The 25628-nt window shown below is 43.4% G+C and overlaps 1 protein-coding gene across 2 annotated transcripts in view; it reads right to left on the reverse strand.

Moving 5' to 3' along the window:
- Positions 1–25628, reverse strand: part of COL24A1 (collagen type XXIV alpha 1 chain) — a 270456-nt gene that overhangs the window by 9624 nt on the left and 235204 nt on the right. For both annotated transcript variants that reach the window (XM_090049548.1, XM_090049547.1), the window contains 9 exons: positions 21845–21952; positions 19794–19901; positions 18325–18432; positions 18180–18233; positions 17742–17804; positions 15356–15409; positions 12147–12182; positions 985–1020; positions 858–884 (listed from right to left, as the gene is read on the reverse strand). In XM_090049548.1, the coding sequence (XP_089905674.1) occupies positions 858–884; positions 985–1020; positions 12147–12182; positions 15356–15409; positions 17742–17804; positions 18180–18233; positions 18325–18432; positions 19794–19901; positions 21845–21952 (594 nt within the window). The remainder of the gene's footprint in view (positions 1–857; positions 885–984; positions 1021–12146; positions 12183–15355; positions 15410–17741; positions 17805–18179; positions 18234–18324; positions 18433–19793; positions 19902–21844; positions 21953–25628) is intronic.

Below are 25628 nucleotides of genomic sequence, written 5' to 3' on the forward strand. Positions count from 1 at the left end.
AGAAGCGTACATCAGGGCCTCCCTCGGTGAACAACTGTTCACCAGGGCATCCTGGGGGAAAAACTAGAAACAATGGCCACAAATTCCTGAAAGATAGTTTCAGGCTGAACATTAGGAAAAACTTCTTGACAACTAGGGTGCCCAGACTATGGAACAAGCTCCCCGCCAGAGGTGGTGCAATCATCTACCCTAGAGATCTTCAAGAGAAGACCGGACCGTCACCTGCCTGGGGTTGTCTGACCCCAGGTGTCTTTCCTGCTCATGCAGGGGGCTGGACCTGATGATTCTTCAGGGTCCCTTCCAGCCCTATGATGCGATGATTCAAATTAGTCCTCCCATCAGTGTAACCTAACACATGTATAGCTCTTAAACAAGCCTATTTATGTAAATAGAAAAAGGTGGATAAAAAACAATCCATAAGAAACAGCTTGATCTAATCTGCTTCTGGATTTAGGAAGCTGTCCACCAAACCAAGGCAGTGTGCTTGAGGGTCCTGGCACTAGGGACTTAACTTTACCATACAAACATAACCAGAAGTTGTTCTCAGAGCCTGGGCACCATCATACCCAGGTTTGAGAGCATAAGCCTAGATTTTGCTTAGGACTAAACAACATAGCTGACAACTAGAGCTGAAATGTGAGAGGTAAAAGGATTACAAACCATTGTCAGCTTCCACATTAAAGCAACAGGTACTATTTATTAGTTTATTTATTTATTAGATTTATATGAAAGAACATTTCAGTTTTACTTAAGATGCTGAAGCAATACCTAAGAAGAGGGCCTCAACATTTTTATTTGCAACAATGAGGGCTTGCATTGTACTGTAGCATACTGTAAAAAACAGTGTTGAAACTTACTCTGGGCCCAGGTGGTCCAGGTAGACCCTACAAAAGGAGAGGAATCAGGTATTAGAATCTACTGCAAGTGTCTTTCAATTATGCATGCAAGGGAAGGTTATATAAAAATAGTGCTAATCACACTTACAGGTAGACCTGGATGACCCTTCAGTCCTTGAGGACCCTATGAGAAAATAAAATGCAATCGTTAAAAGAGGCACTGCATTAATAAACAACAACAACAAATCAGCAAATACCACTATATAGTGAAGTGTAGGCACTTGTGATCTGCACAAAGAATCCTTGACAAAGCTGTAGATCCATTCCTGAATGTACTATGCTGTGCGTCTTTTGAAGGTGAATTTAGTTCTTGTAAAATATGCTTGCCTGACACCCAGAGCCCTTTGTTTGTCCATTTACAGTTGATGTTAAGGATACATTTATGAATAGCACAACTAATAAAAGATTAACAGATGTGATAAGCATATTACAGACACAAAGGCTAGGGACAGACATTACACATAAATCGGTTTAAGTAACCAGAAGCTGGTTTAAACCTGTAACAGAACAGATGTTCAGTACATATAAACCAGTTTGAAAATGGCTGAAACTGGTTTGAGACAAACCTATGTGAATGTAGTATCAGACTTAACTGATTTGGGTCAAACCAATTTACGTAATGTCTGTCCCAGAGCCCTTGCTGGTTTAAAATAAACCAGACAACCCCAGCATCTCGGCATGCTCTGTGGGCTGGGTGGTGCTCTCTACCCCATAGGAGGGGTGGCCCCTTCCCTCTGCTCCCTGGCCAGAGCTCCAGTAGAGACTTGCAGGCATGGAGAATCTGCCTGGCTTCCCCCTGCTAGGCAGGAATTATTCCCTCCTTCCCTCTGCCTTACACAGACACCTCAGCATTAGCTAGCAGACTACATGCTGGCTATGGTCTGTGCTGTGGGAGATAAAAGGCAAACAGGCTTTTGGAGCTAATCAACAGGTAGATTAATTAACTTTCTTAGAAGAGCTGTTTAAGAAGAGCTCCATTAGTTAATGAAGAGAGGATCTGTTTTCTAAATGGGTTGATAAACACTGAGTTAGGGGGAATAAACATTCTCTGCTGGGCTGCTTAGGAGGGTGGCGGGGAATAATCAGAGCATCCTGTGGGGGGGGGGGGCTGGCTACATCCCCCTCACCTGGTAACATCCCTCAATTGTTTTCTTTATGGAGTGATAAACACTGTTATCAGTTCCCTGCTGGGCTAATCAGAGCATCCTGCAGGGGTCTGGCCATGCCAACCCCCCTTAGCTCAGTAGTGTCGAAGGGACGGGAGGGCTGCTTTAGTACTCCCCCCACACCAGCTTCTAGCCTGAGCCACTGTGTGCATAAGCCTGTATTTCTGGGTTGTCTGTCTGGTTACGAAACTGATTTAGCCTAGCCAGGTTAGACTAACCTGCAAAGATTGAATCAATTCAGGCTCAGGTTTTTTGAATATCTGTCCCTAGCCAAACAGTATGTGTTCGGGGTGTTTGTAAGCATATCAACACAAAGTGTTAGAGATGTTTCAAAGGAATTTGCTGACCTGTTAGACTCAGCAATAATTATTCAGCCAATTACTAAAATACCCCACAGTCATTTATTAACTTTTAATAAACTGCTTATGGAGGCTTCCTTACTATAAAATAAAATTTCTTATCCACAGTCATTCAAATGGTCAAATTCTCCAAAAAGTCATTCAAAAGGTCAAATTTGCACCTGAAGTAAATCACCACAGCTCTTTTGAAACTAGTTAACTAACAGCAGCTGAAGACACGTTCCAAAAGTAGTCATATGGAAGTCTTCTCCAACATCATTGCTGATAAAACCTCTGTCATCAGTTTTGTAATAATAAATAATAGCAAGACTATGTTGTGTTGACTTAAATATAGATTCTCAGAGCACTTCAGATAAATTCTGTCTTATCCACAGAAAAAAAGTACATTTTCAGCAATGGTAACACAGGCTTTTCTTGTACTTTTTCCAACTATTGGAAAAAAAGTGTGTCATTGTCCCTAACCTTGAGACATCTCATTGAAGGGTGTATATTAAACAGCAGGAGGAAAAGCCAGTTGCAGCCAGCAAGGGCTTTTCCTTAGGGGGTAATGTTGACAACACCACAGGACTACAACATAAAGCAGAAAAGTCAAGAGAAAAATTCTACACCTTGCATTTCAGCCCAGACTTATCTTCCCAAAGGCATTATTCCCCCTGCCTCTCCTAAATAGTTAATTATTCCATTGATTAATACCCATTTGTTTTTTCAAGAAAAGTGTGATTAAATCTTTAATAATAAGTGTTCAAAATTTTATTTCCCTTTTTAGCTCTGTTAGTCTGCACATACTTGAGACCTCTAGGTGCTGCTGTAATACAAATAATCATAACAATAACTTTGAACAGAAGAAAGAAGCAGGTACTAGCAGCTTAATACTAGCAAAAGAGAGAATGCAACATGGAAGACAAAGGGCATACCTGGCAAAGACAATATACTGGTGTACACTGAAGTTTGTAAGTGCTCTTCCTAGCTGAACTTATACAAGTTCTTCAGGCAAAATAAATTTTCCTAGGAAAAGCATTTTATGTCAGTGTAACTTCACCAGCAGTAAAGCTTTTTGCCAGTATAGAAATATATAAATAAATCAATCACATAGCTAAGGAGAATTACTATACCAGGGAAGGATTCTAGAGCAGACCTGCCCAGAATCTCATTATGGTAATAAACTATTCCATTAGTTCTTTTCTTAACACATGCGCAAGGAGCATCTCATCTGACATTTCCAAACAAATATTTATACAAGAAGCATCCTTGTGTTGAATAAAACTATGAGCCTGATTCTGTATCTCAATAGGAATTTGGGATAATGCAAAATATGTAGGATTTGATCCTACACTAGACTGATAGCTATTTAAATAAGAGGATGGCTGAGCAGGTAGGAGTTACTCATTTGGGTAAGTAAAACTTTTCATGTTATCAGTCCTGAGCTGTAAAGATGGGATGTAAAATTCATGAGAGACAGCACACAGCAGCCAGCTGAGACAGCATTCTGATTTTCACTCAGAGCTGCTATAAAGACTTTACAGCCCAGACCTGCATAGCTCTATAAATGTCTGTACAGTAATATTGGAGGAGATGCAGAACTGAAGGTATCTGTCTATGTTTAGGCTTAGTCTCTGTGTACCTTTAATGATAAAACAGGTGGGGGCATAATCATCAAGGACACTCAGCTTTTCAACTCCTGCATTTTGTGAGTAGGCTCCAGCTTTTTTATTTCATTTGCTGTATACATTTTCAACACTATAAGCCACTGCCTTCATCCTACAAACCAACATTCACTGTAACTTTACCAAGGCACCATTGATTAATGGCCAGTGTAGGGGAATAGGATTTAGATGTAGGTTATATGATTAACTCTGTGTAATTTTGGCAAGTCACCTAAGTCTTCTGTACCTTACTTTTCCTCCTCTGAGGCTAGTACCACAAAACTTCTAAAGTACCCTGAGAATCTAAATTTAAGTCAACACAACATAGTCTTGCTATTATTTATTATTACAAGACTGATGACAGAGGTATTATCAGCACTGATGTTGGAGAAGACTTCCATATAATTACTTCTGGAACATGGCCTCAGCTGCTGTTAGTTAACTAGTTTCAAGAGAGCTATGGTGATTTACTTCAGGTGAGAATTTGACCTTTTGAATGACTTTTTGGATGAAATGAATTATATCAGCAGCAGATTTGCTATTTGCTTCAAGGACCTATCAAACCAGTAGATATATATTCCAGGACTCTGATAAGTTTTAGTTAAATGCATTTGAAATTATTATTGGTATAAAAGGGAAAGAATAGGAATCATAGAAGCTCATGGAATGTTTTCTACAAGGTAAGGAGATATTTCATTTTTTTGGTTCAGGAGTAGATTATGCAAAAGCCAAGTTATATCAAGATGCGGAAGCTTCAATGGTCTAAGTAAGCACTGATTTCTGATGAATAGATGTTGTTGTCTTGGATACGGAGATTTACAACTTTCATCAGATTCTCAAATAACTGAACAATTCTGTAGGAATTCTGTGTTTTTGGAATATGCTCTACAATTTTAAGCCTTTAACATAGTCTTAAAATGAGATTTACAGAGGATTTTTCCTCCTTCTTTTCACTGACAATTGTATTGTTCTGATTACTTTTAAGCATTTCACAGGTGATGTGATTCCATCTGAGAAGTGATGCGACTCCACCTGCCTTGATTCACTAGCTCTTTGCAAATGAAACCCATGTGGAAAAAGTAAATCTTCAGTGCCAGTTGTTACTGGGATAAACCCTCTTTGGGTATACTATATTTCTTAAATCCATTAAAACTTCAAAGGCCAACTTCATGTTCCCTTTAAATATAAAAAAAAATGCAAATAGTCTTTTGGAAATCTTGTACTGATGTTATAAATGCTCTTTCTTCATGACATAGAGCAGCAGAATAAAGTTAAATTGCACATTTTACAGATTAAGTTAATTGTAGAACGTCCCTCTGGAATGTCCAGGATCAACTTTATGAATCTATTTGAACTTTAATGTGATCAAACAGTAACTAAAGAAGTGAGAATAGTATAATTATAGACCCCTAATAACAAAAACAGAATTGAATTATAATAACAACAGAATGAATGATTTGTAACATGCTCTGTAATCTTTTTAAGCACTTCATTTGATCACTAGCACAAAAGTTTAAAGGCTAAAACTCCTTTATTTTTATTTTCTTTGATACTTTAAGGTCTAGATACTACAAAAATTTTGCACATGCTTAACTTAAAGCACATGAGCAGACCTAATAACTTAAACAGCTCCACTCATATGTTGAAAGTTAAGCATGTGTGTTAGTGTTGACACAGTCAAGGTCTTATGTCTGTGGGTCTGCTTTGCAGGGGTTCTGAACACCCATAACATATGCCGGTTTTAAGGTGACTTGTGGTATTCTGCCTCTGAAAATCAGGACACATGGTATTGCTTATCTTCTCATATACACCAGCTTTATATTGTTCTAACACCACTGATTTTGATAGAAATAGTCTTGTTTATGCTTGTGGTAATTAGGAGGAGACATAGCTTCTAAATGTTTGTATTTTGCATTTTCTCAAAGATTATATGGGAACACCTAAAAGGTCGGTGGAATAAATCAATGCATAATGTACAGCATCCCGGCACAGCTGATCTACTTCATATGGTGACATCTATTTCCAGCCTTCTTGCTCCAGTGAAATGGTCAAAACTTATGAACTAATGTTTAAACCTTAAGGGTGCCTATTAATGAGTGCAGAGGCTGCTCCAATGCACTGTAATTACAGTGTCAGGGAAGACTCAATTTATCAGATGTATTAAAAAATGAATTAAGACTCAAAAAATGTATTAAGACTAGATTAATTGACTCTGCTGGAGCGTGGTAATTACCACACTCCAGCCAGCCCCCGTGTTTCATGTATCAGCACCCCCATGTTTCAAAATGGTGGTAGGGTGCTTGAACTAGTTCATCGAACAAGCTCTAGTTCAAGTGCCCCTGCCACCATTTTGAAGCACAGGGATGCTGATACCTTAGACACAGTGGCACTTTAATTAGAGCAACTCTCAGAATGCTTTAATTAAAGTGACGCCTCCTTCCCTGCCCACCCCTAGAGTGCATGGAAAAATGCCCTAAGATGCAATTCATTTCAGTGCAGAGGATTCCTGTAGGCTCTCAGGCTAGGGACAGATGTTACACATAGACCTGTTTAAGTGATCAGAAACTGGTTTAAACCTGTAACAGAACAGATGTTCAGTGCATATAAACCAGTCTGAGAATGGCTGAACCCAGTCTGAGATAAATCTGGTTGAAAGTAGTATCAAACTTAACTGATTTGGGTCAAACCAGTTCTTGCAATGTCTGTCCCACACCTCTTGCTGGTTTAAGATAAGCCAGACACCCCCAGCATCCTGGCATGCTCTCTGGGCTAGGTGGGGCTCTCTGCTCCACAGCAGAGCTGGCTCCTCCCCTCTGCTCCCTAACTGGAGCTCCAGCAGAGACTGCAGGCATCTGCCTGGCTTCTCCCTGCTCTCCCCCGACCTCTCCCTGCTTAAACAAGGATTCCCCCCTCCCTTCTGCCTTACACAGACACCTCTCAGCATTAGCTAGCATACCACATTCCGGCTATGGTCCGTGCTGTGGGAGACCGGACACCGTATTGTAGGAGACCAGACAAAGGCAGACAGAGCTGCTTAGGGCTTTTTGGAGCTAATCAACAGGTAGCTGGTAATGTCCCTCTGCTCCTTCCTTGGAAAAAGTTGTTTAAGAAGAGCTTGAACTAATGAAGGAAGCTTTTGTTTTCTTTGTTTTCTTCATGGGCTGATAAACACTGAGTTAGGGGTGATAAACGCTGTGTTATCAACTGCTTGCTGGGCTTCCCAGGAGGTGGGGAACCCCTCCCTAATCAGAGCACCTTGCCAAGGCCCGGCTGTACTCCCCTTCACCTCAGCACTGTGAAAGGGAAAGGAGGGCTGCTCTAGCACGCCCCAGCTTCTAGCCTGAGCTACCGCAGGCATGTGCCAGCATTTCTGGGATGTCTGTGCAGTTACAAACCAGTTCAGCCTAGCCAGGTTAGACTAATCTGCAAAGATTGAATCAATTCAGGGTCAGGCTTTTTGAATGTCTGTCCCTAGTCTTGCTGTTAGGCCGAAGTTGTGCAGAAAACCTTGTGTAGAAAGCATAGAACTCTCATTATTAGAGGATGAACCATCCAGTTGCTGTCCTAAAATCAAATCTGTTTGGAATCCTATTTGTCCATGTTTAATTTAGAGAAAAGTAAATTAGGGGAGACACTATACTTTAAACAATTACTATGGTACGTTGCAGTGTGATGGTGATAATGGCAAAATCCTGTTGTTTGACTACAGATTGACCACAGAAGATAAAACATACAAGTATTTTTAGCAAAAAGAGACACTGACATAATTCAATGCCTTATGCTATTAAAAAATGTGTGGCTGATTTTCACTTTTACAGAGCAATTTTCAAGATTACTTAGGTATACACAGTAGCATTAGTTTAACCTATATAGCCAGTGCTTAGAATTGCACATCATTCTCTTGAAAAGTCTTGTATGATGAGCCCATTAATTAGAGGAAATTAGGTAAATAATATCTGTGACAATAATGGATACCACTGTTTCTTGATGATTAATACTGGCACGGGTTTCAAAATATAAGAGCATTTTCAGCTCCATGCTGCCCTAACAGAGGGCTTCTGTGTGGGCAACTCTTCTGAACTGGAAAGAAGGAAATGAGAATTAAATATGTACGGCAGTTTACAATAGTCTGAAATGAGAAACCTGGTATTTGTTTGGTCTTTCAGGTAACAATTGTTTCAAGAGCTTTAGGATCAAAGAATCGAGTTCCAGCAAATAAAACTGTGGCAAAGTGGGACTCCCCACCTAGCCACAGTGCTAGGTTCCCCACTTGCCTTTGGGCATGCCCCCCCACCTGACTCACTTGCCATCCCTTGTTCTTAATTAATTAAGATGTTAATTAAGGTGGGAGGCTGCCCTTTTTATGCCCCAATGCCAGGGGGCGCTATCTGCGGCTCTGAACCTCCCCTACACAGCAGCCCATGCCTTGCAGATGGCATGCAGATGTTGATCTCACCAGCCCCACACTGGGCCCCAGAATCCTCCAGTTCAGACCCCTCTAAGATCCCTCCAATCCGGCGGCATACCCTGCCTTCATTTGGGCTGCCTTTGGGAAACCTTTTCCCCTCTCGGGCATGGTCGCCCCGGGATCTTTGGCCACACAGGCCCTAGCCTCACCTCCAAGACCAGTTGGGACCCCAGGCCCTCAGCTCTGGGCATCCCTTGCGGTGGGCCCCTGGATTTTTTGACCGTTCTGGTCCTGGCCCAGCACTGAACAGTTGAGGGTATTCTACCTCAGGCCTCTGCCACTAGCCCCCTCACTCTCTTGGGTCCACCTTCTGGCCCCTACTAGGGGTTAACCCACCTGGTGGTGGGAGCTGGGGTAACTTACACCATGACTGGTTTTCCAGGGTCTCACAGGGCCTCTCATTCCCCCCCAGAGCAGCATGTCATTTTGCTCTCTATATTTCTGCGCTCCTTCACTTGGGGCTCCACACTGCCCCCTTCCTCAGGGCTACTCATCACTGCCCCCTCACTTGGGGCCATGGGGCTTCCCTCCCCAGTGGACTCAGGTGGCCGTAGCCATGCCTGGCCCCCACTCTCTTTCCTCGAGGTCTTGCACCCCACAGGACTCAGGTGGCTGCAGCAGTGCCTGGCCCCCACTCTCCCTCCTTGGGGTTTCTCGGGGGTCTCGCACCCCGCAGAGGGCTCAAGTGACTGCAGCCATGTCTGGCCCCAACTCTCCCCAATGTTACGTAAACCCATCTGAATGTGAGGACTAGGGTTAAGGCACCCTTCTCGCCTTTTACCAGGGTGATCACTGGCCTGACATTTCCTGGGGGCTCCCGCACCACTGAGAGCCCCGGCAGGCCACCCATTCCCAGCAGGATGCCGTTTTAGGTCATGCCCAGGACCAGAAGCCTCCTAACAGCTCTTCCCATACCTCCTAGATGATACAAGCAGCCTTGCAGCCAGGCAATGTTGCTGCCTCCCATCTAGCAGTGAACTGCCCTGTTTATATGGGTGGCCAGAGCTCTAAAATGGCTGCCATAATTAAGTACCTTCTGGCCACTTGGCCCCAGTCTTAAACTGGCAGGCACCAACAGTGCCCTGGCACACACCTTCCCCCCTTTAAATGGTACATGGGGGATGTTTCCCCAGCTGTTCTGCCAAACAGGCTCCCCTGAGAGCCTGTGAGAGCCCTAAAGTGGCAAGCAACCCAAAGGTGCTCTGCCACAAAAATATGTAAAAATTTTGAGCTAAATTAGTTTAAAGCTTAAATTCTTGTAGTAATGTTCAAGTTGCCTTAAAATAAAATCTATTATAGGAGTTCCTAGGTTAGGACTGAGGTCTCCCTATATGAACACTCACTGGGCACACAAAGAGTATCCACCTGATTTAAGAAACAGAGGCAGAAGTGAATGTAAAACAATAGCAGGAAAGGGGAGAGGAAATACAAAGATAACAGGAGGAAGGTTATATTGGCTAACTATTGAAAAACATGGTAATTCCAAAATGTTATCATACTGTCCTAGGGGAATAAAAATGGAGGCGCCAGAATGGCTTCCTGTGGCGGGACCCAAGGCAGGGGCGACATGCCCGAGGAAAGGGAAAAAGAGCCCTGAAAAGAAGAAATACTTACCTCCCACAGGGAAGAGCGAGCCATGCTGAGACGGGTCACTGGAGCAGTTTGTCAGCTGCTTTTATTGCCAGCTGGTGGCAGCACTGGCAAATACCATCATAAAAAACTGCCATCGGTGAATTTAAAAGCTGGCAGCAGGGAAATGGCAAGAGAAGTGGCAGGAACACTGGAGGGCAAGGTTGCTCCCCAGCCAGTGTCCCAGGGAGGCTGGCAGCCCCGGTAGGGGCGAGGCAGGGGCCCTCCCCATGCTAGAGAGGCCCAGCACCCTGATCAGCAGAACTGCCAAGCAAAAGAGGGACAACGTTGGGGGATTGGTGAAGGTCAAAGACGGCGGATCCGTGAGTGGGGTGGGCAGAATCCCACACCCAGACCCATTCGTTGTTTTTTTCTCTTTTTTTTTTCTTTTTTTCAACCTACTCTATTTTGGAGGCTGCATGGAATGGTGACCAAGGAAAGACTCTCAGCAGGTCCAGGGCCATGGAGGAAGATTGAGGCAAGATTGGGCAGGAGTCTTGGAGGAAGGATGGGTGCAAAGGTGGAGACAATTGTACGCCCCGTGATCACTGGGAATAGGTGAGCCGAGTAGCAAGCCAAAGATCCACCATCCAGTGGCCCTGGGGTTGGTGCTTGGCTGGGGTGTAGGGGAGGTGGAGCCCCAAGAACATCTCTGACGGGTAGTACCAAGAGTAGCGGGAAAACCTGGGAGGGAGCCTCACTACTGGAACATAGAAGACCAAACCATGGCAGGTGACTGTCAGGGCTCCCCTCAGGGTGGAGTGCAACCCAACACGTAAGTTCTGGGGACACACCCCTCAGGCGGGGTCAGGTGAACACTTGAAGGCCACCTGCAATTGTCTATACAAAGCCCGACGGGGGTACATAAATATATAGATCGGTACACACACATATTTGCTGTACATATTTAACAGAAACAAGCATAATCATTGAACACCAGTCTGTCACTTTTCTAGAGCCATTACTGGCAGAATTTTTGTAGATCCCCTATTATATAACTTAGATATAATTTTGAACATTAATTACATTAAGAAACAAGTACAATATTCTCAGCAGGCTAATAAGAAAGGATAATGATTTGAATTGTGTGTACCATTATCAATGCTATCATGCTTACATCACAGAAATCCTTCAGCTGCTGGCCTGTATGCTCTGAAACTCAGCTCTTGTTAATGTTTGCTCCTGATTCTCTAGAGGCAATTAAGTAATTTGTTTCAGTGAAACCCATAAATAAACAAACAAACTGAACAAACTACTGAAACAAACTACTTACTTGCTTCTACAGCCAGTTCATCTAGACGATGACATTTTGGTATGAGGGATTTGAGTATCACACAATATAACATGCGAGCTCAATTCCAAACTGGCACAGATTTCAAATATATTCATTTATATTTTAAAATATATTACTATGTGGTCAGAGGAAAAAGGGGATGTATTAATGGGCAGTATGCTCAAGCACAGAGTGAGAACATGGAACAGCTGCTGTAAGAGATGATAGGCAGCAATCATGGACTCTATCAGTTAAGCCAGTCAGAAATTTTTACTGAAACAATTTTCAAACCAAAAAATGTGACAATTCATCATAATTCCATTTCCATTGGAAAGGGTTGTTTTCAACCAATTTCAGTTTTGAAAAAAATTTGGGGGAAAAAAAGTTTCAAAACTGCCAAAACATTCCCACCTGGACATTTTCAAAATGAAAAGTTCTTGATTTTTCAGCTTAAAACAGTTTTTTAAAATTTTCATTTGCATTCCATAAATAAAATTAAATAAAAAGCAAAACAATACATTCTGAAATTACCCAAACATAATGTTTTTATTGATCCAAACCTTTTTTCTCAAATTTCAAGATTTTGACTTATTGTTCTGATTTTCTTGCTCCAATCTAGTTGAGAAACTATGGTAGATCAGACCGCTCCTTCTAGTACTCTTGTGGTAAGATACAACTCATAAATTAAAGTACAAAAAATGTTTCTACTTACAATTTCACCCCTTGTGCCCTTTTCACCCCTAAATCCCTGAAAAAAGAGGAACTATTAATACAGTACAGTGATAGCATTTTTGCTCCTCAATCTGTAAATACATATCTATATTACTTTATTCACTTGAGTAGTCCCATTCATATCAACTGATTCAAATGCAGCACTAGGGCAATAATTTTGTTTCATAATTAGTTAGGAAATTATATTTGGGTCTCTCTCTTATCTTTAGCTACTTGTTTACCTAACTTCTATATCATGCTTAATCCATGTTATGGACTGCATTTTGTATTATCTGCTGATAAGAAAATCCACCTATCACATATTGTAGGTTTTTCCATATCCGCTTTTATTGTTCTAGCTCAAGATATGGGAAATAATTAGTACATTAGTATGCAGATTATCCATCTCTTTCTGCCTATTTTATGCTCTTGGCTAATTCTGCATCTGTATTGTGTCTCTAGAGATGATAATCTTCTAGCAATTAACGTTGTGAGCAAAGAATTTTGCATCTTGCTTCTGACTTGCCACCAGGGCTGAAAACGAGCTCTCAGCTATAATTTACTATAATATGCTATCTGGTTCAGTCTGAAATTCATTAATAATCTTCATAGTGGTACACAAGTGTGAAAAGAAATTCTAGAGCAAGAGTCATCATCCTTCCTTTGAAGAAAGATGGAAAGAAATGAAACTACACTTATGGAGTGATGTTTTCCACAATATGAAAAAGAATATTCTAACTGTACAGCAGTTTTTCTTTTCTCCTCTTACTCTTTGTTCTAGTCACATGCATGTAAAATACATATTAACTATTTATTGCTGTATAGTAACACTACTTTGCTTCTCCTTAATCCAGCTTCTCAGACATTCTTCTTCTTTCTCCAGCTCCTTTACAGCATATAAATGGGCTGAAATAGCATAAAGAGATCCTAAAGCCCCTTATCCAGGTAGGGAGGGTTCTCCCAGACAAGTCTACCTTGAAAGACCACACTGCAAGCCCTGGAACAGAGAATGTGCGAGAGATGGAGATAGGATCAGAGTGACAGGTACAATGCTGAGGAGCAGGAGGCTCTCCAGTGAGACAAGTCTCTAGGGTTACCTGAGCTTAACAGGCCTGTCCAGTGCTCAGGCAGCCCAGGATCATAAGAAAAAAAAGATGGCTAAAAAGTATAGTGCTTCTTTCCTGTGGACTGTACATTCTCTACCATATCTGTCAGATAAAAACAGACGTAGCCTGATGCATAAACATTTTCAGGACAGCACAAGTGGTGAACAAATAGATGCCTCTACTCTTTGTCATGCCACATTAGTGGCTGTGACAAATGTAGTATAAAACAGTGCTGCTTTATTGCAGCTGACCTCTATTTACCAGAGGTGTGCGAAGAAGTCCCTATTCAATTTGAATTTGGCCCAGATCAGGGACAGTGATTCAATTAGTTGATTTGGGTCACTGTCCCTGATACCAAATCCAAATCTAAAGATTTGATGCTGATTCAGAGAATCAGCGGTTTGGACATAGACGCAGCTTTACAGGTTTTTTCTATATACCTTGAAGTAGCAGGTACAGCTTGTGAACACTGCAATGCTGGGGCACACGGAGCATCCCACAGGAGTGCGGCGGGGGGGCGGTCTCCATGTGCTGGATGGTAAACTTGGAAATGGAATAGAAGTACTCCTGGTCCACTTCTGGGTCTGCCAAGGAGCAAGCTGGGGCCCCCCCACGCCCCTCCAGCTCAGTGTTTGGCCACAGGGGGACCCTGGGTGCCCCATCCAGATCCAGGAGGCACCAGTCACTGAGCTGGGGGTTGCGGGGCGGGGGTGGGGTGGGGCCCTGGTGCATTCCTCGGTGGACCCAGAAGTGAACCGAAAGTGTTTCTGGTCCACTCCTGGGCCTGCTGCTGAGTGCGCTAGGGTGCCCCAGTGCTTCTGTGAGATGCTCCATGTGCCCCAGCATCACAGCATTCACAAGCCCCTGCTACCTAGAGGTATATAGAAAAAACATCTAAAGCTGTCTCTATGTCCAAATTGCCAAATCTTTCCAAATTTCTCTGAATCGATTCAGAGAGATTAAAGTGTTCTCTGATTCTATTTGGATTTGGAGATTCTGCCACCAAATTGGGCCGAGTCTGCTGAATCAAATCAGGAACTGAAGCTTTGCACAGCCCTACTATTTACTCCATGGCAGAAGAGTGTGAGTACTCTCCAGCTGTCATGGGAAGATGCACCAGGGCCTTGAGGGACCCAATGCTGCACACTCCTGGGAATTCTCATGCAGAATCAGGCCCTCAAGCCCCAGGAGCATGTGTCTGGCTTTTTTCGCTAGAGAGATGAATCCTGGGACTCTCAGAGCATCTCTCTTTAAGTTGAGAAAGTCAGGGTTCCCTCCTTATAGAAATCCATCCTGGTGCCCTGTGCCAGGACCCATGCATGTTCTTATACTGACCCATGCTTCATGCAGAGGCATGGGTCTACGCAGGTCCCAGCAGGAGGTGTGGTATGGTGCAGCACCCAGGGAATTTCTGGTGTGGGGAGTCCCCGGATAAAGGGAATATGTTGTCTCTGTCTCACTGAAACAAGGGCTTAAGGTGAGACAACAGGCAACGTGTGTTTCGCCCAGTTTAACTGTGGTAGGATGTGTCCTGCCACAGGTGATATGCTTTGTTTGGTGATGTCTGTTTTTATCCTTAGAGCAGCTGCCCAGAATTTCACCCTCTAGGTTTGTCTGCAAGGATGCACACAGGAGAGGTGAGGCAAATCAAAGGTGTAAAGTCAGTGTGCATAATTTTAAAAACATCCACACATGGATTCTTTTATTCAGCAGCAAAACAGCCTTCAACTGCCATAGCTTAATCTTCACTGTACCAAAGTAAAGCCACTTCACTCCGAACAAAAAAATCCTCACAGGGGTTTAATACACTTTAAAGTATGTATCTCATCTTCACACCTTAACTTGTTGAGTATATTCCTGTGTGTATTGTATGAACAAAAAGAGCGGCCATTCATTCAAGTGACTCTGCTCTATCTCTTAGTTTGTTTTGCTTATGTTTGGATCACCTAAGATAGTTTGCAGATCTGGTGCAGTATGAAAAAGGTCTTGCTAGTTTCTGTTTACATTGAAAAAAATGTTGTAAGCCATATTTAAATACATGGATCAAACAAAAAAACATAACAAATAATGGAAAAGAAAAGGGAACCTTAGGACTTAAACATACCGGCCTGCCTGCTGGGCCAATTATACCTTCTTGACCAGTGGGCCCCATGGATCCCTGTAAGCAAACAAACAGACATTTACCACCTTATTATATTTCCAAATGAAGACATGGCCATGAAACACAACGTCTTGATAGGGTAAGGTAAGATTGTTCAGTCTTTACATTAATTATATCAGTTTCAATGTCACACCGTCTTGGTGAATAATTATAGGGTTTTAGCTTTTCAACAACACACACAGTGGTAACAAAAAGTATATCTACATCACATCCTATTAATGGAGAGCATTGTTCTCAAGCATACCTTGCCCAGATGCTTCCACTTTCATGTGCTAACCATGGACATGGGACAGTGAGACCACTATGGGGATGCCCCCTCAACTGGTTTCAAATATAGCAGAGACAGACGGCTGAAGAGCAGCAGTGGAGTTGACCCTCAGGATAGCAAATGCATCACTTCTGGGTTTGGTATGTGGATGGCCAGGGCACAGTGGAAAACAAGGCTTACTTGGAGCACTGGTGATGTAGTGTAGACATACCCTGGATATTATGCATGTCTGCCAGTGTTGGTTTTCTGGATATTAGGTAATTAATACAATAAGTATTTCAATAATTAGTACTTATTTGCATCTGGAGAGCCTAGAGAGCTCTGTTTGGGAAGCCTGGAGTACTAAAAACAATGGGTTTTGAAGACTTTTGTTTACCCAACCACCACATATTCTTTGTTTTGAACTACCACCAGCTACATTATTACCCACAAGTAGTCATTCCAGATCACCAATAAATGCTGCTCAGAGAAATATTCTACTCTGCTATTTATGTCTCTTTTTGTGCAAACAGCTCAGAACCATTGTTGTGTTGTACAAAGACAGCCAGAAAGAGAAAGCTATAAAAAATAAATTGCTTGGGCTGATTCTTTCTGAAGCCAGCCAGCCAGACTGCCCTAGAAGTCATGGTGTGTATGACAACACTATTGGCAGAGAAGAGTATAGCTTTTTACACTGAGATTTAACTGTGAACTGGACATCTTTCAGTTCCTACAGTGTGAGCTCTCTCCCAAGAATGCAGCTTTTGATAAATCCTAACAGCACCTCCCTTTAACATGGCAGAAGAAACACGAGAAACATATGAAAAGTGTTCACAGGTCATATAAAATTAGCTAATTTAGTTTAGCTCATTTAGTTTAGCTTTCAAATACAGTGCATTCTCCTTCAGAAAGAAGAAAAAACTGCATTTGAGACCTGTTCAAAGTCTATCGTGAAGGGAAGCTATCTTAACTGGGACAAAGGGAGCTTACTTTGTCAGATGGGGCCCCAGAACAGAGGAGAGAGCATATCTGTGTCTACTCAAGAGAATCACTTCATTGGAAAACTAAGCACAAGTTTAATTAGCATTTAGATCAGGCAATGGAAATGCAAAAACATACTCATGTTGGGGAGGATGGGTGTAGGCTGAACCCCAGGCACTGAACTCAGTTAGTTGCTCAGCTCCCCCAACAATTCAGGTCCACTATTCCCCTCTGCCATCCTCCCAAGGTTTATAATCATAGCTATACAATCATTAATGAAATGCATTTATCTACACCTTTATTTGGTATATGTTAATGAAAGGGGTATATCATGAAGACCATCCCCCACAGCTACATGAAGAATTTATGATAAACATTTAACAACTCTAAGTAGGAGGGCTTTCAGAGGTTTTCAGTTAGGTTTTGACTCTCAACAATGAGTATTATTCCTTATGGTAACAGTTTCAGTTACTTTGTCTTCCTACAGTCAAACATTTGATCAAGTATTTCCCTGTTTAAATCAGTAAAAACATGGAATCTGACCTTGCGAGCCTGTCTCTCTATACAAGGTTACCCAGAGTTTGCTCCAATCATTATATAATGGAAGATGTATATGAGACAGAGGCATTTATGCCAAGGCCTGTAATGTATTCCAAACATGCAGTTGACCCAATAAAATATATCACCTGTAGAAATCCTTGCCTTTCACATATTTCAGGGACCATCATGGCTACAAAAAGCACTCAAAGACTACCAGAAGAAGCCCAATTGACTGAGTGCAGTTAATTCATTAGAACTATGCTTTCTTTATTATAGCTTTGCTTTTTGAGGGTGATTTTACTCTGCTGATCAAGAGCACAGTTTTGCTGGTATAGCTATACCCCTACCCGGTGTATATTATCAGTATTCCTATAGAGGTGAAGTGCTCTTAGTGAAGACTCACGCTCAGAGTGGGTTATTAAACTACATTTCCAGTTTCCTAAGGATTAAAAAGGAATTTATCTGTCTCATTCAATCTCAACGAAGAGACTACTGACTGAGGGCAAGCCACTTACATGGCACTGTGGAAAACAATTTCATGGACTGAAATATAACACTTACAATTTGGCCAATAGGACCTTTAGGACCCAGAATCCCAGTCAAACCAATGTCTCCTGAAGGACCCTAAACATAAAATGAAATGTTATAAAAATAAAATGTTATTAAAAACGATGAAATTAAGTATGAATATTTGATAGGTTGCTACCTTTTAATTTATCTCAACTAAATCTACTGTAAGTGATTATTTTTTGAAAGAACAGTCTGGAAAGGGGAAGCCAGACATTTGCAGAGAGTAATCAAAGCGAAAATATTAAACAAGCCGGTTCAGAATTCTACTTTGAACTCTCTTGGAACTGCCACAAAACATTCAAATTCAAGCTTTCAACATTCCAGTTGGTCTTGGGACATTTTAAACAAATTACTGCTACAGCTGTCCTTTGCTTAGTGAACTTGTTTTGCATATTCCTTAAAATCAAAAAGAAAAAGTTGAAGACATACTTTTGGACCTGGGAATCCTTGAAGCCCCATCAAACCTTGTTTTCCATGTTCCCCCTGTAAATTCGCAGACACGCTGGTTATTATTCCATGTTGCCAACCAAACTATTAGAAAACTTGCTTTGCACCATGTAGAGTGGATACTTACAGCCTGCCCTTTCAGCCCAGAATCTCCAGGTGGGCCTTGGTCACCTGGCGCCCCTGGAAGGCCTCTTTTACCTTGTTTCCCTGGATGACCTTGAAGCCCTTTCTCACCCTATAGAAAGGGAGATAACACACCTTTTATTATCACTGCACTAGAATATACTATTTTACAATAGTTTCCCTATTGAAAGTAGATTAGTATTTATATATCAACAGCAACAGCTGCAATACACTTTTCATTACTTCTTTCAAACAAACAATTACACTGTATTTCACCACTGCATTTTCTTTAGGAATATTTCCAGGTAATTATTCCTGGGTGTACCTGCATATGCCATAATAAACTCCAGAGTTTATCACAGTACCTTAATGGCATGTGTAGATGCCCAAACTGCTGCAGTTCAGGCTGCACGTGCAGATGCTGTGCTGCGACCACAGCAGTTTTAGCTGGGGTGGAACAGCCCTGGGCTGGCAGCAGGCTCAAGGGGTAAGCCTGGGCTCCAAGAGGCAGTGTTGGGCAGCGGAGGGGCTGGCTAAGGCATGAGAGTGCCCCAGTGTGCACAGCCCTGTGGCTAGGCAGCAAGCAGGGGTCTGGTTCCCTGCTGCCTGGGCTGATGAGGTGCACACCCAGGTCAGCATTTACATGTGTGCTTAGGCACTACCTTACTATGGTAAAAATTAATTTGCTGTCATCTAATAGCATTGCACATGTAGACTATGATGCTTTATGTCACAGCAAGTTAGTTTACTGTGCAGTTAAGTTCCTGTGTAGATGCTCTCCTTTTGACTTAAATGCAAATCTTATACGACAGCAAAAGCACACTTTTGAGAATATGTTGTGCACCCTTCCCCTCCCTTCTTTGTCTTTTTCTTGTCTTTTTAGAGTGCTTATGTTCACTGCTTAGATAAACAAGACCTAAGTTTTACTAAGGGGTCTGGGTAGAGGTGTTAACAAGCAGCTTTTAGTACCTTGGGCACCAGCAATGCTAGTGACCACTATTTTTGTGTCCCCTCAAAGTTGGTACCCAGTTGCCCACTGAATAGAGATGCATGCTACCTTTCAAGACTGGACACTGCATTTGAAAGTATTGCCATGAGGCATTAATAGATAGCTTAAAGGTCTAAATCGTTAAGACTGTACTTCAGTATAACCCACAAGTCTGCTATGTGTAGTTTGCCTGAGATCAGTCTAAAGGATGTGGCCCTAAAACCTGTATTAATAATAGCTTAAAGTAGATGCATTTTGGATTGGGAAGCAGCATGCTTGTGTATGGGAACCAGTGCCTCCAAACCAGTTTTCACTGTTTTTGTGAAATGTAAGCAACAAGGAAAACCTTGAAACAAGCAACATCTTACATTTTGTAATACCAGCCTTATTAGAATGCACATTGGTGTCCTATGCCTGAGTGGCCTGAAGATTAAGAAACATCAGTAATGTATTTGACAAACATATTAAGCTACCATTCATGGTACCTTCAGTCCTGGTGCTCCAGTAGCACCTGGCAAGCCTGGAAATCCCTTTGGTCCCCGGGTTCCAGGGTACCCCGCCAGTCCTGGAACTCCTGGGCTTCCAGCGTTACCCTTTGTAAGCAAGCAGTAAGCAAGTACAATCAGATAGGCTAATGACACAGTTCTTGTTGTATGCGACTTTTGCTTTATTAAAACATAGGCAATCATTTTAATGGGTTCAGCCACTGCTACTTACAACTGCGTGTAAATCTGTATAAGCCAATTTGCAAATGCTCAGCTAAACCACATCTAGATTTATAACAGACTGAGATAATTTTAGAAATAAATTTGTTCTTGCAACTAAAGCATTTTGTGATGAGATTGAATCTCCTGATAGTTACTCTGAGAATCACCTACCAAAGCCCCAGTAAGGCGCAACATGAAACGCAAGCAAGTCAATGACACTTCCTAATAGTATAAGGAGTCCATGTGTGAGGTCCGCAGCAGGATGGGGACCTCAGTTTGGATGCTGGTGTAGTATAAATTAAGTAAAGAATCATTATCCATATCGCTGTTTATATAAATGTATTTGGAAACTGTTTTACCAGCATATCAGTGGCTGCTTTTACTCTCCAAGGATGATAGGGTTCAAACACAATTGTTTACTTAAGATTTTGACCCATCTATTTGAAACTATTCCCACATCCCAGACTTAGGGGAGTCTGATCCAAACTTATTTTTTTCCTGACTACAGTCTAAAATATGCAGGATAAGGGCCTAATCAGTGCTAATCATAGTGAATGACTATTTGGGCTTATTTGGGGATGACAAATGTACAATCTTTGCAAAGATAATGTTGTTTTCTTTTTAATTAGGTCTAAGAACTCAGAAGAACCTAAGTTTATAATGAGTTCATCCTGATGAAAACAAGATGTCAGCTTCACTCCTTGCAGCTGTGCTGAAAGGACTTTTGAACCCTGGAAGACTCATTTGTCAAGGAGAAAGAGCGCCACAAAATAAAACAAAATGACAGTACTTTTTTCATGGTGTCTTTCAGAAACATTCAAAATTCAACATGCCTATTTATAAATACCAGACATGCTCACAGTAATAGCATTATTGTGTATGTTCTCAAGGGATGTATAAAGAATAAGTTTACCACATGAAGGAAGACTGGGACCTTTATTACGAAAATATCTCATTACCTCAGACTGGAAACAAGGGGAACCATTTTAAATATAAAAAACAAGTCCCTGTGTGTATGAAGCTATGCCAAAAGAACATATACATAAATGTGAATGGAAATACATCCTCATCCACAGCTAGCATATACTGTGCTGTCACTGGGGACATGGACACACATGGCCTTGAAAGTGGAGTTTCTGCTCGGGAGTGTGCAGCAGCTGTTACACACTAATTGTTATGTGTGCATAAGCCTCTTGAGTTAACCCCCCCTTGCTGTGACCCTGGATGAAGCAGAGGTAGAGATGAAGCAGTTTCACTATGTTTGTATGCCTACAGGTTCATGACTATGTAAGTGTTGCAGCATAACAGCTGCTGTTCAGGAGCAGCAGTTACCCCTTCCTCCACCCCCAGTAAACGTTTGTCCATGCCATTAGTGCCAAATGCATAATACATAGCTCATCTCTTAGGTAGCTCCAGTCATTGTTTATACTAACAAAGAAGGTGTCCCAGTAACCTTTCATATTAAACATGGTTCCATAGCTTTTACATACGTCCTTCTGGTTTGCAGCCTGCTGCACTGATATGCTTTTATAGTAAAAGTTCTGGTCTTTTTTATGATGTGATGCGACTAGCTCTTCTTAAGATTATTTCTTAAGTGTTTACAACTGATGTCAGTTGTATTATTGTTCATAAGTAACATTTATAAATACTGGATGAATGTTGAATTTTGACTGAAAAGGCTAAACCAAAAAAGAAAAGCTCTCTAAGATGGTACACACTCTATGTTCAACTCCAAAGAACTACAATAACAACTACTTGAAAGAAATCTTGAAACTCCACACTGTTCCTGCTGTAAAGATACAAAGCAAGATGTGGTATATAGCACTCACCTGAAGGCCAGGTTTCCCCTGTAGGCCAGGCTTCCCAGGATTTCCAGGAATGCCCTCTATTCCAGGGTATCCAGTTGCACCTTTCTGCCCAGGTGAGCCTGGTTTTCCCTTGAAACAAATTCAAATACAATATGAAACTAAAGAACCTATTCATATCCATTGTCCTAGAAACAGGATTTCAATAACAGTACGCCCTAATATACCACCTCGACCAACCTTTTAAAAAATGGGTTCTCAAGTTGGATGCCTGTGCTGAGATATGGAGCATCTACTGATTTCAACTGGAATTGTGGCTTTACAAAATGTCTCAAAAATCAAGGATCCACAAGTGAGAGGCCATGTCTTAAAAAGTTTTGGAGCTACTGTACAATTGGGAAATTATTTAATTCAAGCAGGAATATGCTCAAAACCACTCGAGGCCTTCTTGTAAGAATGCACTTTTCTAGCTAATCTGAGGCTAAGCTTTTCCAGAAAGCTACCCAAACGTCTTGACTTCATGTTTACAAGATGACCTACTTTTAAACTGTAAGAAGTTGGCTAATGATGCTTAGAATTCATATAATTCTATATTCATATAGAATTCATATATTCATATTCACTTTCCAAGTGAATGCACACACCAGAAATACAAAATATTCTTTCCAACTATAATCCCTCTGCTTCACCTAAAAATATGTATTCGGCAATGGTCCTGTAAAAATATAAACTATCTTCCATATAACTTTTTTATCACATTTAGTTATAGAAGAAATGTGTCACTTTAAGTGAACCCAAATGTTCTTTGAAGTGCGCCCACCATCCTCTCTTCTTTGCTTTTCCTTCCTTCCACCTGCCTTTCCTCATATTCTCTCTGGTCTGCAATGTATATCTATTCAGCCTTCCAGAGGATATAACCGAACTCTTATGACTGGCACAGAACGTTGCGTGTCTTTTGAAGGGTATGTCCTCCACCCTGCCTAGAATGCACCAGTTGTTGCCTGATTCTACAAGGAAGGCAAACTTCTGTGGTAATGAGAAATGTGGAGCTAGTAAAAGTTATTTAGAGCATGTGTTAGTGTTTTTATGTATTAATGGACCCAGAAATAGTTTATACATTGTGGGCACATTTACACAAGATGCTTTACTGCACAGTAGAGTAGTTTATTGTGCAGTAAGCGTACGCGTCTCTAAGTGCATGTTTACCATGCAGTAAATGATGCTACTTGTGAGTAAATTTGCTACTCGTAAATGCAAGTAGCATATTTACTTGCAAGTAGCTTCTGTGCAATAGTATACACGTAGGCACCAACTGTGAGCAAATTTGCTCCCAGTCAGCCCCACTACACGGTGGCCACCCTGAGGCTAGCCCCAGGGCTCCAGGGCTGGGACAGTTCTCTGCCCCAGGGCTGGGCCAGCTCTATGCCTGCCCCAGCCTCAGGCTCTTAAAAGCATGCAGGCACTCAGAGTCCTGGGGCACAAGAAGGCAGCCTGAGGCCACACCAGACCCCTGTGTGCCCCTAGGCAGGATGTAGCGCCACACAGCTACCAGGCCTGCACCATCCAGGCCTGCAGAGTGCTGTCAGGCCTGTCAGCATCCAGGCCCAGCTGTTATGCAGCTCCTGGCCACTGTGTCCAGCTCCATCTACCTGCAGCCCATCCCTAGCATCCTGCCTGGAGCCTGCAGGTGCCATGGGGCATTGATTCTCTGTGCAGGTGCCAGGCCCTCACCATACCTCTGCATTGGGTGCTGCAGGCAGCTGGCCAGGGCCAAGAGCACAGGGAAAGCCATGCAGAAGCCCAGAGCTGGTGCAGGAGCCCCAGTGGCCTCGTCATCACGGACACCACACCTTGCCACCCGAGGCCCCAACTGGTCACAGGAGACTGGTGACCTCATGGCACTGTGGGGCAAGGTGGAGGTGCAGCAGCAGTTCGTGCAGGGTGGGGGCTCCAAAACCCATGTCTATGAGGGGCTGTCAGGTCAGACGTGGGAGCATGGGCAAAATTGGTTAGTGCAGCAGTGCCGCATAAAGGTCAAGACGAGCACAGTGGGTTTCCATCTCCAGCCACAACTGTCAGATGGGGAGCGCCCACAAGACCATGTCCTTTATGAGGCAGTTGCTAGAGATTCTTGCACCTTGGGACCCAGCCATGATGTGTACAGTAGCACGGGCGGTCTACCTGAGCCCCTGCCCCAGCCTGGCATCTGTGGTGACATGTTGCTGGAGGACGCCCCTTCACTTTTGCCCCTATTCCACTTTTGTTCCACTGTTGCCCCTCTACTTGCTGGGCTCACTGTGGTGAGTGTACCCACAGGGGAATTGCCAGGGGCTGGAGTGCTGGCCACCTGTCCCTGGGCTCTGCTCCTAGATGCCCCAACCCCATGGCCATCCACTCCAGGAAGGCACACAAACACAGAATTTCACTTGTAAATAGTTTGCACAGGGACAAGGGTATTTTATTGGTGGAGGGGCTCTGGTGTTGGCAGGGGAGAGGGGAGAAGGGGTCTGTTGGATGTGAGGGGAATAAAACCTGAGATGTGTCTGCAGTGAGTGTGGTGCTGAGGGAAGGTGGTGGGGCAAGGGTCTGTGGGTTGCTGTCCAGGTGGACTACAGCATGCTATGAGAGAGTGCAGGCAGAGGTAGTTGGCCAGCACCTCTTGCACCTATGCTCTGGCCCCTGCTGGCGGGTGTGCGGCTCACCCAGGGCCTCAGCAGGGGGTGTGGTGCCACTGTCATTGCTACCGCAGCTGGTGCTCCCGCTGCCAGGTGTCCTTCGCTCGCCATGCTTCCTCTCCCAGGCCTCATGAATCAGCTCTCCCCAGGCCTCACAGATGTTATGCCTCACACAGGCCATGACAATGACCTGGGGGTTGTTGTCCTCAACAAACTTGATATGGGCAGTGAGAGTATGCCAGCATCCCTTGAGGCAGCTGAAGGTGCACTCCACCAGGGAACGGGTCAGTTAAAATGGTCCTGGTGGAGGTCCAGGTGGCTGGTGTAGGGCCATCTGGGCAGGATAGGAGTGGGTAGGTGGGGTCCCCCATGGGGAGGGGCAGGACCACCATGGCACCCAGCTGCTGATCTGGCACCTCCGGTGCAAAGTGCCTGCTCTGCACCAGGCCTGGCAGGGCGGAGTTGCTAAACATGCAGGTGTCGTGGGCACTGCCTGCCCAGCTGGAACTCACATTTGTGAAGGTGCTGCAGTGGTCAATGATGGCCTGGAGCACGATGGCGTGAAAGCCCCTCCAGCCGTAGTAAGGGCAGTCACCATGGAGTAGGCAGGTGATGGGGATGTGGGTCCAATCCAGGCCATCTGGATTAGATGAGCAGGCAGTCACTGCATGTGTGGGAGCCAGTAGGGCCCAGATGGCCATGGGCCAGCCAGAGGTTGGCACAGCAGGCAGCAGGGCCGGTGAGGTGGCCAGCAGGAGCCTAGGGCACTGGGCATCACTGCCAGGGGCAGGGCTGGAGCAGCCATGGCACAGGGGTGCAGAGGTGGCAATGAGAGAGCTGCCGTGTGCTGCCCCTGCACTGTACATGCTGCTCCTGGCCAGGGAAGTTGCTGGCCAGGAAGCAGAGAGTGGGGCTGGCTTTTCAAGATGGCTGCTGCTGCTGGCAGCTGCAGCTGAAGCCTTGAGCTCCCCCCTGGTGGGGGTAGGGGCCCATTGCGGGGCCACAGGAAGCGGAAGCCATTTGCTGCTAGGAGCAGCAAATTTGGTCCCATGTCCCTACATGTGTAGACACCTGTCCAGGAGCATTTACTTGCGAGTAATTTACTCACAAGTAAACTGATCTCGAATCAAATC

The sequence above is a fragment of the Crocodylus siamensis genome, chromosome 5, assembly GCF_052110815.1.
Source record: "Crocodylus siamensis isolate JL-2025a chromosome 5, ASM5211081v1, whole genome shotgun sequence".
Taxonomy (NCBI): Eukaryota; Metazoa; Chordata; order Crocodylia; family Crocodylidae; genus Crocodylus; species Crocodylus siamensis.